Raw genomic sequence first — 17,657 nt, 5'->3', positions numbered from 1 at the left:
CATGACTCCGTCAGGGCCAAAAAGTCAAGGGACTGAAGGGCACAATAGGCTGAGATGAACTCCGCGTTTTTGACAGCAGATCGGCAGAGACCAGGAATCCCACATGGGTTGTGCACACAGGGTACACTAAATTAGAAGGGTTGCAGCCAAGGGATGGGGAGGATCTGGACAGCTTTCAGTGAGATGAGTGAACAGGTATAAAAAAAAAAACACACATCTGAAAATATCTAGGTAAGATACTCAAGTGAGAGAGTGGTGTGGAGCCTTCCTCTCTTTCCTACCTCAAACAACTCTGCAGAACCGTCTTTGTTTCGGTGACGGTCTTAGTTTTGCAACGAGATCATCGGTTTCAGCTGCCGCTGAGAAAACAGGGGAGTCTAAAGAACTAATACTAATTGCTAATTGCCTTGCAAAGGTGAAGAGCATACCTCCTGGTCGGTACGAATTGCCTAGGAGAGGAGAAACCACTCCCCCTCTAATACATCCACTGATTACCAAAACAACAACAGTCACAAATTGCCCCGCCCCCCTTAATCCTGGTTGATGTGTCAACAATAATCTGCACATTAACCACCAAGTACGCTGCTGGGAACACAGGCAGCATTTAAAGCAGAAAGACATTTAAAAAAATACAGAACCAGACAACAAAATATAAAGACAATAATTATACTTATCAATCCTGGAGATATCAGGAGTCCTCTAGCTAGAGAATGACCCAGAATAGAGGAATAGAGGAAACCTTTAGACAGCGCCAGTTCAATTCAAGATATGTTTAATGGCAAAGAACATCCACAGTCCCTATTGATCAGCACCATGATCAGCACTTGATCAGCACCATGGGTACACAATTTTCCATTATTCAGGCATTCGTCTAACAGTACCTTTGGCTTGTAAAGATAATCCAGTATGTGCGCATCAAATGGATCCAGATCATGACAATACAGTGCTCTACTCCTCAAGCAAATTTTGATTTCATTTTTGGAAAACAGGATAATAAGAAACTTAAGAGTTAACAGCTAGGCTCAGTGTGGCCTGACAGAGCAGAACAGTACCTGAGGCCACTAACACCCTACTCAGACTGTCTCTGTGCACCTAACCTTATCTGAACCCCATTCACCTGGGCCCATATTTATAAAGCGCTTCAGAGTAGGAGTGCTGATCTTATACTTTTTAAATAAACAAAATATATTTGATACTTTTTAAACTTTTCACACGTACCAAGAAACAGGTGTGATCCTTCTACAGTGGTCCCTGCAGCGTACGCTCAAACCAGTGTGATTAGAATGCTTAGTTAGAAGTGGTCTGTAGATTTGGTCAGTAGTTGTGTGGTTATGGTCAGTAGTTGTGTGGTTCAATAGTTGTGTGGTCTGTAGTTTTGGTCAGTAGTTGTGGTGTTCTGTATTTGTGTGGTTGTGGTCAGCAGTTGATGTTGTGGTCCATAGTTGTGGTCAGTGGTGGTGGTCAGTCGTTTTGTGGTTGTGGTCATTAGTTGTTTAGTGTTTTTCGATTGATGCAACAGTCAGCATTTGAGCTGGCCACTGTTTTTTCAGAAACATTTTGCACAAACACAGTCCTTACAAAGTTAGGTCCTGAATGTGAACAGTTTATTTTTGGATGTAGTAATGTTCAGACATTCAGAGAAGTACAATTCTCCAAACCGCAAAATGTAGGCTACATTTGTCCTAGCGCTAACTGAGAAAAGATTAACATAACACAAGCTGTCATATTTAGATAACTCTCGGCTGACAGAAACTACAATATGAATTAGGAAATAGCAATTACTATTTATAATTCATCACATCACGGGTGAGCTCACCATTGATCGAAATAATTGAGTAAAACACTTTCTAGTAATCTAAAGTTATCCGACGATGGGTAGTTTGTGCACGCCGCCATGTTTGTTTTTTACTTGAAAGACGAGAGAACCAATTCCTTTAACTCCATTTAACATCTTTGGTCTGACAGACGTTTACGTGACACCCACTTTCCCAGCAAGTTCGACAAAAAGTTAGAGCATATGAAATCGTACACTACTTCTCTACTATTCAAATCGGAACAAAAATATCTGCTAACAATCAAAAGTTACAGCAGTTTGTCAGAGTGATGTAAAGTAGCTAACGTCAGCTAACAGCTCTCTCATGTCTCTTCACTGAGGTCCCAAACAGAACCGTTGCTATTAATAATCACACACACAGAGGAGCCCATGGGACAGCGAAGGCAAAAACCGTGAGGAGGGTGATTGAATTTAGAACAATAGTGTAATGATGATGAAGAATTGTGAACACCAAGAAAGAAGCTACAAGGAGGCAGCCAAGCCAAGAGCGTGTCGTCTTCCTTCTCAGTATCGTACACCATGCTCTAAATAACTCAACGGGCTAGTTTTCCTGTCTGTAAGTAGAAGAGTGCTACCCTGATTGGATAGATGGAAGCCGTCTCCGTTCACTCGCTTCATATTTCACCTAATCACTTCTGAGCGCATGATTCGGCCTAATCATATAAATTACTGCGGCCTCCTGTCAGCCTGCTACTATGATAAATCAATAGGCGAGGGAGGACGTTTGCTAGCAGCTATCAATGTGAATTATACCTAACAAGCGAAGTGAGAGGAGGGAAAGAAGACGAAACACTGATCTGCATCCTGACTGAGTGACAGCAAACTTGTCTGCCAGCTTGCCCTCCAGGTTTGGAGGACAAGACACACAGACACAGTCACACACATCCGCATGCTGTTCCTAATCTGCATCTGTTTTGTCCTATAAACCTGCAGATAGATATTTTTCCAACATATATTTAGGCATAATAAAACACTTTTCCATTCACGAATATCAACTGTCAATTTATGGATACGAATACGAGTATAGGCAGGTTGCCACACCCCTAATAACAACACACTAGAATCTGATACGTAGGCTAAAGGGGAAAACTTTTTCCCGTTGTTTTTTATTGCGTGTGAAAACTTCTTTCAATTTTTACACGGGTCAACATAGGCATTTTAAATGAAGGAGAGTTGTGTAGTCTATTCGGTTCAGTCAGTCAGCATCAGTCATGTTTATTTTCCTGCAGCTTTCTGAAACAGCACAGGAACGTGTGCGTGTGTGTGTGTGTGTGTGTGTGTGTGTGTGTGTGTGTGTGTGTGTGCATGTGCGTGCGTGCGTGTCTACACTTTGTGTAGCCAATAGTGATGATGCTAATGAAAAAACAACCAAGGCCATTTGTTTTGCAAACTCTTGCAACACACCCAAAATCTAAATGTATATTTTTTCCAGACCTCAAAAGCAACCCTTGATGAGGTTTACGCATTGTTATGGACTTAGAACATCCACTGGTGCTGTTTTTCTCTTTACAAAGTGTGGTTTTGAGAGCAAAAACCTTTTTTTTAAATGAGGAGGGAAATGAAACATGAAAAAACGAATTGGAGGAAACGGAATATGGGAAGAAACAAGACGAATCAGGCAAAAAATCAAATAGATTTTATAGGGCCCTATGTACACTATGCTCAGGTAACATGTGTGTGTCCCTTGGGTTTAAAGGTGCTCAGAGGGAAGGGGTTCCCCTTTTCCAGCCAGTGGGTCCCTCTTCCCACTCATCTCCCTCCAGTCCAGAGAGGACTCTCATCCAAATACATAGTGATTTTTTGGGGGGTTTATTTGTATAAAACTTAAGCAATGCCTCATTGTCTTCTGTGTTCTATTATTACAGTTTGCATATAGTGTCGTGTTCTAGTAGCAGAGTGTATACAAGTGTAGTAGTCCTAGTATAGTTATTTCTGATTAAATGTGTGATCTAACTGCCGAAACAGTCCAAGGTAATACGATTGATATATAGTAGTATATCAAAGTAATCAGACCAATTATTTTTCTACATTTAACTTTGACTATATGTACAGTAACTGCTTTGCTTTAAATAGTCAAGTAAAACTTCTTCCACTACCACAAAAATACTTTTAAAGAGCTAAATCAAGCCCAACTACTTTACTTCATGTAAAGTTACCATCTAGTTCATTGTGATCTTACAGGCAAAACTAGATCAGCACTCCAACTCCGAGATGCTTTATGAATATGGGCCTGGGGGTGGAGGTGACCTTCTCACGGTTGAAACTCTATGGTTTATCCAGAGGTATTGTTCGGATACATAGAAAGGTCTCTTCACATACAATAGCCTCGCCTGGTCCATTCGTGTTTTAGCCAACTTCACACTCCATCTCTCTTGTCTCTGTGGTCTGTAGAGCGTGGACACTCTAGTGCCTCCAGTCCAATCCTTATCACTCATATTAATTCCCAGTGGAGGTGCATCTCCCATATTTCCTGTCGGCCTAAGGCCATTTGCCCAGCAGGGCTCCCAGTTTAAAGGGACAATCTGGAATTAGTACAAACATGTTTTAACTCAAATGGATGGCCAGTTCTTGCATCCATATCTTCATCTATGAATTTGAGAGTGGTTACATTTATCCAGCCCCATACCTTAGCTGTTTAGCAAAAAAGTGGTAGGGTGTCAGCTTCGTTGTTGATTGAATCCCAGATTGCCCCTTTAATAAGGAGCCTCTTAGTCTTACTGCCAGGATGGACAGGGCCTGACCCACCCACTGTGGTCGATACTGAATCCCATTGACACAAATTTCTAAGAGACAAAATGGGTCAAAATCCCAAACAAAATGCAATCTGTTTATTGGAGTGTGTACCAAAAATCCGGGGCAGTTTCCAATGAATTTTTCCGGTTTCTGTTTAACACAACCACTTTCTTAGGAAGCACATTTTATTCTCAAAACCAGAAAACAACACTGACAAGTCAACTGTTCTCACTGTCTGAGTTTTCCCGTGACTCACAGAGTAGACAGTCCGGAGAGTATATCCAAGTGTTTGACTTTTGACATCAGTACGAGATGGAGGGCCAAGCTCACAGTGCCTCAGGAGTCCATTAGCATTCAAAGCTAGCGCTGCATGTCAAAAAGCAACTATGTCAAAAAAACAAGGTCGATGGAGGAACGGCGACCACGAGTCAGAAAAAACTAACGTCTCAAACTCGTTTTTCATAGACTTAAAGGTCTGTGCTGTGTTGCAGCGATCAGGTTGTGTTGCTAGGTTAACGTCTACGGAGATTGACCAATGTGATGGATTAGGTGACCCAGACTGTAACGTAATAGTTATTGTGAATGAAGAAACACATAAAGATACAGTAAATCCTCCATTATCTTGTTATGAACACACTCTGAGTTTGTCCCCCTAGTACAGTATGTGTGTAGTATGTGTGTTTTGATGTATTGTATGTCGCCCTAGTACACTAACCCTTTGCCAACTCACTAGAGTGATTTTTTTGGCACTTTGAAGATACAGTCAAAAACTCATTACACAACAATTAATCTCTCTGTCTGTGAAAATCATTGTGGATGGCGTACATAGCATTGCTACTGCCTTAAAGTTCCTGAGACCTGAAGCGCTGTCACCCCAGAACCAGAGATGCCTTTTCTGGGTCAGTGGTACTGACAGAGCATCGTTAAATACATTGTGTTTGTTGTGTCGTGGGTTATTATCCTGGGTCTAATCTGGATTTTACCTTCCTCTTGGCCCGGAGCTGGCCGTGGTAGTTGTCAGATGAATCCCCGGGATCTCTCCCCCCCACAGTGTCACCCCGACGATGGTGTAGGTGATGCCCATTACCATTAGGGGCAGTAGGTAGACCAGTAGCATCACAAGGATATGAAACCTGGGCATGACAGGGAGGAGAAGAAAACCAGAATGTAAACAAAGATGATTGATTAGAAACAACAACGATGGCTCTGGCCCATTTTTAAAGAGGATATGTGGGCAGAGAAGTAAGGGATGAGAGGAGGGAGGAAAATATGGAGTAAGGTAAACTAGACATGATAAAAAGAGCAGTTCAAATCTGAGAGAGAGAGAGAGAGAGAGAGAGAGAGAGAGGACCAGTGTGTACTTCCAGAGAGGAGAAAAGCAGAAGGTGAGAGAGAGAGAGAGAGAGAGAGAGAGAGAGAGAGAGAAGCCAACTGTAGGTGCTAATAGGATGACGCATTTATACTGTAACACAGCAAAATGGATGAGGTGAGATAACACATTGACATGTAGAGAGAAGATTTAAAAGAAGGGCTATGCTAAGCTAACCTAGAGAGGGCAAGCTAATCATCTCTATCTCAACTGGTACAGTCACGTCTTTCCATTTTCACAGCCAATGTGTGATGAGCGCTCCGGCACAATATGGCTGTCTATAATGCACCATAATGCAACCCTGAAGAAGGCCACGAGGTGAAATAACAACTTCCACTGTCCTGCAAGAGTTGCTGAATATCCTCCCCACTTCAGTTTGATCCTCAATTCATGAGCCTTGGTTGGAGAGCGAGGTAGCAGCAGTGTTCCCATAATGCATAAGCTACCATAATGTGTAACCATGTAAAACGGAGTGAAATGAAGACACTTCTGATGATGAAAGAGGGTGTTAAACGCGTCTCATATGAAGTAATCATATAGACGTCTAGAATGAGGCAGCATGAGTTCAAATCTGACCTACTGTGTTTTCAGCACTCTCTCTCCTGCCTTTCACCTCGATCTCTCTCAATCCAATAAACAAAGAAACTTTAAAGATACAGTTGAAGTCGGAGGTTTACATACACTTAGGTTGGAGTCATTAAAACTCAGTTACACCAGCTCTGTCAGGAGGAATGGGACAAAATGCACTCAACTTATTGTGGGAAGCTTGATGAAGGCTCCCCGAAACATTTGACCCAAGTTAAACAATTTAGAGGCAATGCTACTAAATACTAATTGAGTGTATGTAAACTTCTGACCCACTGGGAATGTGATGAAAGAAATAAAAGCTGAAATAAATCATTCTCTCCACTATTATTCTGACATTTCACATTCTTAAAATAAAGTGGTGATCCTAATTGACCTAAAACAGGGTATTCTTACTAGGATTAAATGTCAGGAATTGTGAAAAACTGTATTTGGCTAAGGTGTATGTAACCTTCTGACCTCAACTGTATATACTGTATATTTTTTATAAGGCTTGAAGGAGGCTAGTCTACAAAGGAGGCTACTGGGCTAAAGGTGCCGTTACTCACATGAAGGGGTCGTCCTCCTTGCGGGGCCAGGCCACATAGCAGATGGTCCGGCGGGGCAGGATGCGGATGGTGGAGTAGAAACAGAGGGGGAAGGCCAGCACCACAGCCAGCGCCCAGATACACATGATCACCACCTTGGTGGCTGTGGCCGACAGCCGTGGCTTCAGAGGGTGGATGATGGCCATGTACCTGCAGGGGTCAAGATGTCGAAATGGGGTTGAAGGGCAAACATAAGGAAAGGGAAAGGGGGATACCTAGTCAGTTGTACAACTGAGTGCATTCAACTGAAATGGGTCTTCGCATTTTACCCAACCCCTCTGAATCAGAGGAAGTCCGCTCATTAATTTAATTTCATTTAATCTATTGAAGATAGTGGGATATTGGTCATGTTGCACTTCCTAAGGCTTCCACTAGATGTCAACCGTCTTTAGAAACTTATTTGAGGCTTCTACTGTAAAGGAAGGGCTCATAAGGGCTGTTTGAGTCAGTGGTCTGGCAGAATGCAACAGGCTTGTGACGCGCGGTCATGAGAGAGTTAGCCCTCGTTCCATTGCTTTTCTACAGACAAAGGAATTCTCTGGTTGGAACAATATTGAAGATTAATGTTAACATCCTAAACATTGATTCTATACATCGTTTGACATGTTTCTACGGACTGTAACGGAACTTTTTGACATTTTGTCTGGTCCTAGTGAACGCGGTTCGTGAGTTTCAATTTGTTTAGCAAACGCGCTAACAAAAGTATCTATTTGGACAGAAATGATGGACATTATCGAACAAATCAAACATTTATTGTGGAATTGGGATTCCTGGGAGTGCATTCTGATGAAGATCATCAAAGGTAAGTGAATATTTATAATGCTATTTCTGACTAATGTTTACTACCCAACATGGTGGATATTTCTCTGACTGGTTTGGGCTCTGAGCGCCGTACTAAGATTATTGCATGGTATGCTTTTTCCGTAAAGTTTTTTTAAAAATCTGACACAGTGGTTACATTAAGGAGAAGTTTATCTAAAGTTCCATGAACCAAACATACATCTATTGTGTAACATGAAGTTCTATAAGTGTCATCTGATGAAAATCATCAAAGTTTAGTGATTAATTTGATCTATATTTCTGCTTATTGTGACACCACTCTTTGGCAGGAAAAATGACTGTGTTTTTCTGTGACTTGGTGGTGACCTAACATAATCCTTTGTGGTGCTTTCGCTGTAAAGCCTTTTTGAAATCGGACACTGTGGCTGGATTAACGACAATTTTAACTTTAAAATGGTGTAAAATACTTATGCTTGAGGAATTTTAATTATGAGATTTTTGTTGTTTTGAATTTGGCGCCCTGCACATTTACTGGCTGTTGGCAGGGTGAGACGCTTACCGTCCCGAGTATCCCAGAGAGGTTCATTTAGTTTTAGTAGTGGCAAATAACTTCAATGAATGGGTGAAGATTATATAACATGTTTGACATGCAATTTGAATGATTTAATTCAATTCCTGTACTGAATTGAGAAGGAATTGACTGCAACCTTGCTCCTTTCTTGGTCTCCTGTGTTTCCAAAACACAAAGATGTTCCACTTGAGGTCTGGCGGTCTCTATTGTAACATGGATTCATTCATATCAAACCAGAGGCTTTAGAGCAAAGCCAGGAACAAAGCTGAAACAATGGATCGCCAAATTAGTGGGAGATTACTCTAAACACGCTGTAAGCCTGGGGACACACTTTATTATCCTGCTGTGTCCTCTGATTTGCCTCAATTTATGACTGTCCATTACTGAGAGCCATGGCTCGTTGATGCTAATGCTAATTATCATCTCCTTTCCTTGAATGAAGTGCCTCGCAAACAGACAAGTTCCCTTCCGGACTCTGTTTCTGATAACTTTCAGAGCCCTGGCTGCCACCTCAATGACAGACGGAAATCCCCCAAAGGAAAGACACTAGAGAGCAGTCCGTGCAGTCCCTTAACTTGTCTGTAAGCACTTGGCATTTAGTCTGAGTGGCACTTGGGCCCTGGTATTGAGATGAGAGGAATTAGTCAATTTAACTTCAGTAGCAGTCCAGGTGAATGAAGTGTGTGTGTGTGTGTGTGTGTGTGGGGGGGCTGCTCTTTCAGGGCTTCATTGTATTTCATCACAGAAATCTCATTATGGTGTTTTCCTGACGTCCTTTTCTTAGGCGAAAGCAATACCCAGCTTCGACCAAAATTGATACTTGCAATGAAGCATTTTGTCATTTCTTTAGGCATAAAAGGGATGAAGGGTGGAAGTAATGCATGAAAAGGGTAGAGGTTGAAAATCCTGCAGTAGCCTACACATCAGTCTTCTAAAATGTCTTTACTCTCCCTTTGCATCACAAAATTAGCAATGAAAGAATTTGAGCATTTCATTCATTAAAGGTCCAGTGCAGTCAAAAACTGGATTTATCTGTGTTCTATATATATTTCCACACTATGAGGTTGGAATAATCGGAATGTAAAAATCGGAATATTATGATAATGACCTTTAAGTGTAAGAGCTGTTTGAAAAGACCACCTAAATTCAGCCTATTTTGTTGGGATGGAGTTTTATCCTGCCTGGTGACACCACCTCCGCCAATAACAGCTAACTTACTTGAGAAATTACTTTCTGCGAAGACGCTATTCTTGTTTCTTTTTGACGATTCTAATTGAAAACAATCACAGTAAGGTACTTCATTTTTATGCAGAAATTATTTGATATTGAGATAAAAAAAAAAAACATCTGCATATTGGATCTTTAATGATTCTGTAACTTGCATAGTCTCAGCCGGTAACATCAGTTATGGGCTGCTCTGCCTAACATGACCGTCTAAGAACAACGAAGAATAATGAAGTGAGGAACTTGCTTGAAGAGTGTCAACTACCAACAATGGTAAATCTAATCAGTCCCATCTCAAAGAATACACTTGCTGACAGACTGGCACCTCGTCACACTCTTCCCGCTAAAAGTGAGTGTGTGTGGGAGGATGTCTTGCCGTTTTTCTTATAATAGGTGTGTGTAGGAGTCTTATCTGAAGTGCTGTTCACACAGGAAATAGGGAAGGAGGGGTGGAATGGGGGCACATTCTGCCCTTAACAGAAGGGGGGGCACATTTGCGGTTGGCCACCACATTGCAACCCTGTGCCATTTCCAATGCGACAGACTGTCTAGATTGCGCTGCACATCAGTTCAGCCATGCAACAAGTAGGACTGGAGGTTATGTGTTTCAATCTGGGTCAAATCTATGTTCTCTTGTCCTCTTGTTCTCCTCATCTCTGGCATGGGGTGATCAAACTTAAAAAGATGGAATTTGTCTGCCTCGGCTGCAGGAAGGTCATGGAGAGCAGAGCTAAAGGGTGCTCCTTTTGTGTTGTCGCAGCTTTGCAGGAGATACCAGTGGCTCACACTCACTGCTTCTCCTCCATTAATCACACCATAGCTCTACAGTATATGATGTAACATGGGGATATTGATCAATATCAAATCAGCCAGAGTCCCATTTGAAATGATAATCTCATTAAGTGACAAGAGAGCCATTGGGGGATTTGTGTTTGTGTGTGTGTGTGTGTGTGTGTGTGTGTGTGTGTGTGTGTGTGTGTGTGTGTGTGTGTGTGTGTGTGTGTGTGTGTGTGTGTGTGTGTGTGTGTGTGTGTGTGTGTCAAGCCACTTGTGTTTGATGCAAGGGTGTGTGTGTGTACATGCATGCCTTTTATGGAAGTGTGTGTGTGTGTGTGTGTGTGTGTGTGTGTGTGTGTGTGTGTGCGTGTGTGCATGTGTGCGTGCGTTATTTTTACAAACCAAGTCTGGCATCTGGCTTTGGCTAGGGTATAAACAACCCTTCAGGCCTGTTGTGTCGGGAAACAATTCACTTTGAGGTCAAAACAACAAGTCCTGTCTTCTCTGTCTCATCTCTTTAGCAGACTATCGGAGAATGGTGTCAACAGTAGGACAGCAACTCATAGTGTTTGACTGACACCCCGTTGAGTGAATACTACTCAGCTAAAACGCCAATTCCAATCAATCTGCTGTCAAATGAGTGAATCATTTAAATTCACTGCAACCAATCAACCAATCAATTTCTTACAGAAATAAGAAGAGAGCCGAGATGACTCTCTGTGTATACAGTGCATACACTGTATATCAATGCACTTCATAGTTAACACCAGATCCGTTTGTGCTATAGCCAGCTCCTATGATCATAATCAAGCCATGTATTGGCATGACAAGGAATAATAATGACCATAGGAGTTGGCAACGCAGCGCCGATCCAAGCATACTATCAATATTTAACTACACATTTATCTAAGGGGTAGCGTTTCTCTGAATGGTCAACTGATGTGAAGTGGACGCACACTAACACAACCCTCAGAGGCACCTCCATCACCGGAATGAATGTGTGTAGGCTTCCCCAGTGACACCCCCTGAAGACGCCATTAATAAGATATTAGCGTCTGACAATGTCCAATAACAGTGCGGGCTTGTGCCAATTTGTCAAACGACTGTAATTAGGGGCGTTGTCCAAACGTAGGTTTTGGTTTCCTCGAGTGTCAGTAAAGGCCAGTGAAGAGTGGTTACTGGCGTTTCTGTATTTATTTTTGGTCATATGAGTGTATACCTACACACACAAACAGGTGCACGCACTCACACGCTACACTGCCACCCCCTACGCAGATGCAAGCATATGATCGCCCGTGCACGCACACACACACACACACACAATACTCTGCCACCCCACATGCAAGTAGGCCATCAGTCAATGTGACATTGTGTCAATGTGACATTCTACCTGCTACACAGAGCATGTTGTTTTGAGAGCAGAGGAGCAGAGGGGAAGAGCGTCCTTATTCTATTTTTATTTTTAGTCCAGTTTCTCACAAGTACTCATTAAATTGTTGCTAGTGGTTGTACTAAATGATCCTCTGATTACACATGTTGCTGAAAATAATCAATGTAGCAAGCTAGAGTTTATTCTCGCCAGTATCTTCTTGGCTTCATAAATCTTGGTAAAATTAACCAATGGTGTCTATAGTGGAGGCCATATGCAACCAAAATCAACTTTATTTCTGATTATTTAAATTCACAAGATGGAATTAACACGTGTGTCAGCCACCGAGAACTGAACCTCAGAGATTCTTGAGCTCGCAACGCTGCCATTGGACGTGACACAACGCGAGCACAACATGGATAGTATAGCAGCTTTCAGTGATTTCAAAGGAAGCATTCCCTCAATGGGCTGATGACTGACGGCAATACCAGATGCCTGTCGTCTATAGCGTAGCAGGGCCATAATGATGGCAAACCTGCAGTTACTGATATGCCAGAACACACTACAGAAACCTGACACCAGCTCCGTCTAGATTCACAGTTTGAATCACAAGGACATTTCCAACATAGAGCCTGTAATACAGCTGTGCTCTGATGGTCTGGACAGATGGCAGTAGTCTGGATAGTCCATGTGTCTTGATATGACTGCCAAGGTAAGTGGTCCTTCTGTGGCTCAGTTGGTAGAGCATGGCGCTTGTAACGCCAGGGTAGTGGGTTCGATTCCCGGGACCACCCATACGTAGAATGTATGCACACATGACTGTAAGTCGCTTTGGATAAAAGCGTCAGCTAAATGGCATATATTATTATATTATTATTAAGAAATATTTTTCACCTGCCCTGACCTCCATCAAGAAGATGAAAAGCATTGCTAATTTTACAGTTACTAATCTTTAAAAAAAAAAAAAAAAATCCTCTGTGGTCGGTGCTGCTTTGAACCTCTCCACTGACTTCCGAAGGCATAAATGTACACACATGCTTGTACGCAGGCATCCACATACACAGACACACAGGCACGCATCATGCACGCACGCAAACTCATGATTACACATGCAATAGACTGCCCTCCCCAGCATAGACACACGTAGGCACGAACGAACACACACACAAATTAACATTCATGCATGCATGCACAGACACACGCTCACACACAATATATACCCTACACACATACACAGGCATACACACACACAGGCATGCACACACACAGGCATGCACACACACACACACACACACACACACACACACACACACACACACACACTAACTCACACAACCCACTGTCATCACATGCAGGTATGCACACACACACACACACACACACACACACACACACACACACACACACACACACACACACACACACACACACACACACACACACACACACACACACACACACACACACACACACACACACACACACACACACACACACACAGCCTACTGCCTAGCTAGAATAAACAATGAAATGTACATTTCCTTAAACAGCCATGGTGTGTGATCTCCATTCAATAACAACTTGAGGGAGATGGGGGGGGGGGGGGTGAAGAGTGCTGAGCATGAAGAGTGAATCCTATGGTTTTTTTACTGGTGGAAAATGCTTGTAATGAATCAAGAGAAGTGCTGAATAATAAAGTGTATATATCACCGTCATTATCATAATAATTCATAGTTAATCATAATACATAAATACCATTATTGATTTAAAAAGTAGGCATGATCAGCTTCAGTTGCCTACCTATCAACAGCAATTGCAGTCATCGAATAGATGCTTGCGAACACGGAGGTGACAGGGAAAAAGTTGTGAAACCTGCAATAAGCCTCTCCGAAGTACCAGTCTCCGTGGGCAGCATATATGAAATTAATTAATGTGTTGAAGGCGGCCATGGATGCGTCCGAAAATGCCAAGTTCAAAAGGAAATAGTTGGTGACTGTCCGCATTCGTTTGTGGGCGAGAATTATCCATATGACGATGAGGTTTCCGAACACAGCCACCGCCAAAACGGAGCTGTAGGCGACCGACCACAGGGCAACTTGCCAAGGCGGCTGAACAAACTGATTCGTAAAGTTCCCCGTTGTTGTGTTCGATCCATTGAGTGCCACAGCTGCCATTGTGACTTCTGTTGTCACTTCCTACTGTGGAATAAGTATTTTTTCAGGCTGTGTCCTTGAAATCTTTAGAGAAACAGAGTAGTTAGCTGCACCACCGCGCGCAACGCACCTATCCGCAATACGCCAGTAAAAATTATCTCAACTTTGAATAAAAAGACCTGTCAGCTTCGACTCCACCGCAGTCGCCTGAACGCATCACATTTAGAATTTTAGCTTTGAGTGCATGCCTCTACTTTGGTGAAGATGGCAAATACGAAGTATAAGTTTCCATCCGCATCCACCACTTGCCTCCTGTTGAATGTGAGCGCGATGGCACCGCGGGGCCCCCAAGCATATGCAGTATAAACTGTGCGCGCAGATAATGACGTACCACCAGTAGAAGCTGGCACAGGCACAAATAGGCTAGAAAACGCGATTGATTCTGGCACTCCTAATTTTAAACTCTGTGCAGGACAAATCGGTCGGATCAGGCGTCTGCCAACACTCAGTAAACCTAAAAAACACAATCCCTAGTGACAACATGATGCTTGAATATTTGGAAATCCCCAGCATGCATTCAAATATCAGACATCATATCCATATTTTTCATATTTTATCTTCTTACCACATTTGATCAATTCTGTCAAACAATTAGGGCTTTGATTTGTTACTGATATCTATGCAAATATTTACTTTTGGGAGATATGTATCATGTTTAAGTGTAAACAGTAGCCTGTTAGTCATATACCTTAAATGTTTCCACCATGGCATGATGGCATGCATCTCATGTTAGGTTGACGCAGCCCAAGCCTTACAAAAATAAAGTCAACAAAATCACCTGCAAAAAAATACATGTGGTTTTCAGATACAGGTATGAAGACATATGTTTGAATGAATCACGTGAAAAATGTCACCAATCAGACACACGGTTTTTGGACACCTGTGAAGTTTCACATGACTCAAAGGTTGTTTCCCAACACTTCACATGTGATATTCTACATTTGACATACTGTATGTGCTTTGTCAATGGCAGGATTAGCACCCAGGTCTCCCACTGGAGTAGCCAATGTCTTGACCATTAGACCAAGAGGGCCAACAATGGGTTTCTCTCCCAGTGTACTGTTAATTCCAAATTCAGAATTAGCTCGAATTGAGCTGTAATTTACGATTTTTTATATCAAAAGCATTACAAGAATATGTTTTGACTTTGTGTAAAGTATCTGTTAGCAAATTTTGGTAAATTGATAAAGCACACTTTATTTAGACTCATTGTCATTTTCTTTCCATTGCATCATTGTTTTTTGCTGTATAGATTATGTATTTTGGATGTTTTCAGTGTATTTTAAATGCTTTCAGACCATGCGATTAATCACGATTTTTTAAAAAAAGAGTGCACTAAAATTGAGTGCTGAGCAATTACCCAAAATGTTATTTTTTGTTTTTTAAACAACTAATGGACCGATGTCGGTTCTATTATTTTAATTCCATTTCGCTCATTTTTTTGTTTGTGACGCAATACGCAGTTTCTCAAGAGAGAAATCAGATCAAGCCAGAACTTTGCCGATGTAGTAGGGAGTTGTGGTTTCCAAAAGGCCAATATTCTACATAGTTTAGCCCTGAAAACATGGTAAGTAATTACAATGACCATAATCCATACTTGTCGAGTCTGAAGCAGAGAGAAGAAGCCGAAGAATGCTCGATCGAGAGGGGTAGAATAGTTGATTCATGAGGTATCTTTACCTGAAATGACTTGATCTAAAAATGATGGTTGGTATTCAGCAGTAATAAAAGTATGCCTTATTTACTTTAAAGACAGCATAGGAAGCAGCTCTATAGAGATGAGATGATGACTTGGAATGAAATAATAACGTCATCAAACAGGCCTAAATCAAATGTAATTTACACAACTGACATGTTTTATTAAAGAAAAGTCATCTGACTAAATGATGGTTGATAAGCAGACAGTATTGTGCAGTCACTACCATCATGGGTGTAACGGTGGGTGAGTGATGGGTGTGGAGTCAGACGCAGAGAGCAAAAGTAAACGGGGAAAAAAGCTTTCATGTCCTCTACAAATTAACAGGTCCAAACATGGGTGAAGCCCTAAACACAGGTGCAAACAAACCCAAAACCTTAGTTACAAAACCCGGACGGACAGCGAAAACCCAAATGACAACGATACACCACAAACGTAACAATAACAACAAGCCCGCACAAACACCAGCGGGCAAAACTAACTTAAATAACACCCACCCCAAAACCCCAACAAGGAACAGGTGAAAACAGTTAGACAAAAACAAACTAAAAGGAAAAAGGGACCGGTGGCAGCTAGTAGACCGGCGCCACCCGAACAGGAAGGGGAGCCACCTTCGGTGGTATTCGTGACAATGGGACTGTTAATAATAGTTTGATTCTGTGGTGTTGCAGCATTCAACCTATGTAATACATAGTGCATTTAATGTAAAAAATTTAATAAAATTGCGAATACCGTGTTTAAAAAAAAAATCAAACCGAAACTGGGCCAACTTCAAAAAGCACGTATCGCTTAGCACTAACTAACTTGAATTAACTGATTTAATTCTGACAGCCATAATTCAAAATGATTTATTTGTTGAAAAGTATCTGTTCACATTAATTCCAGTAGCAAACACACATTTTCAAATACATTCAAATCCATTTTATGCCTGAATATTAAATAAAACATAAACCAATGGAAAGCTAACAATAACAGAAGCTAAAAATAGCTAGCTAGGACGAAATGGAAGACTAGCCGTCGCCTATCACAAAGCTAGCTAGCAGTTATCAATTAGCATGCGACAACTAGATACACATTTCTTAGAAAGTAACCTTCTAAAATACACATCATTAGCGTGGTTCATATGTGCACATGTAAATACAATCATACAAAAGTGAGCTAGCTACTTAGCGTAGCTATACTCAAGTACAGTGCTTTCAAAAAGCATTCAGACCACTTGACGTTTTCCACATTTAGTTACGTTACAGCCTTATTAAAACATTTATTAAATACTTTTTTCTCTCAATCTACACACAACACCACATAAAGACAAAGTGAAAACAGGTTTTTAGAATAACTTATTTATATATGCTACTGGTCAAAAGTTTTAGAACACCGACTCATTCAAGGGTTTTTCTTTATTTGTACTATTTCCTACATTGTAGAATAATAGTGAAGACATCAAAACTATGAAATAACAGATATGAATCATGTAGTAACCAAAAAAGTGTTATTCCGCAAATTAACTTTTAAGAAAAATGCATTCCAGGTGACTACCTCGTGAAGCTGGTTGAGAGAATGCAAAAAGTGTTCAAAGCTGTCATCAAGGCAAAGGGTGGCTATTTGAAGAATCTCCAACTTAAAATATATTTTGATTTGTTTAACACTTTTCTGGTTACTACATGATTTCATATGTGTTATTTCATAGTTTTGATGTCTTCACTATCATTCTACAATGTAGAAAATAGCAAAAATAAAGAAAAACTTTTGACCGGTAGTGTAAGTATTCACACCCTTTGCAATGAGAATCGAAGTTGAGCTCAGGTGCGTCCTGTTTCCATTGATCATCCTTGAGGCGTTTCAACAACGTGGAGTCCACCTGTGGTAAATTAAATTGATTGGACAGGACTTGGACAGGCACACACCAGTTTATGTAAGGT

General features: G+C 41.4%; 1 protein-coding gene across 1 annotated transcript in view; it reads right to left on the bottom strand.

Annotated features, from left to right (window-relative positions):
• The window catches only part of tacr3a (tachykinin receptor 3a), a 39,529-nt gene extending 25,225 nt beyond the window's left edge, over positions 1 to 14,304 (bottom strand). Inside the window, 4 exon segments of the mRNA XM_035789096.2 lie at positions 5,551 to 5,603; positions 5,606 to 5,700; positions 7,070 to 7,258; positions 13,630 to 14,304. Coding sequence (XP_035644989.2) covers positions 5,551 to 5,603; positions 5,606 to 5,700; positions 7,070 to 7,258; positions 13,630 to 14,003 — 711 coding nt within the window. The 5' untranslated portion in view covers positions 14,004 to 14,304.
• Between the last annotated feature and the right edge of the window lie 3,353 nt (positions 14,305 to 17,657).

The sequence above is a fragment of the Oncorhynchus keta genome, chromosome 16 (genome assembly GCF_023373465.1).
Source record: "Oncorhynchus keta strain PuntledgeMale-10-30-2019 chromosome 16, Oket_V2, whole genome shotgun sequence".
NCBI classification, from domain to species: domain Eukaryota; kingdom Metazoa; phylum Chordata; class Actinopteri; order Salmoniformes; family Salmonidae; genus Oncorhynchus; species Oncorhynchus keta.
The sequence above is the reverse complement of the archived record's forward strand: the minus strand, read 5'-3'. Positions and strand labels throughout refer to the sequence as shown.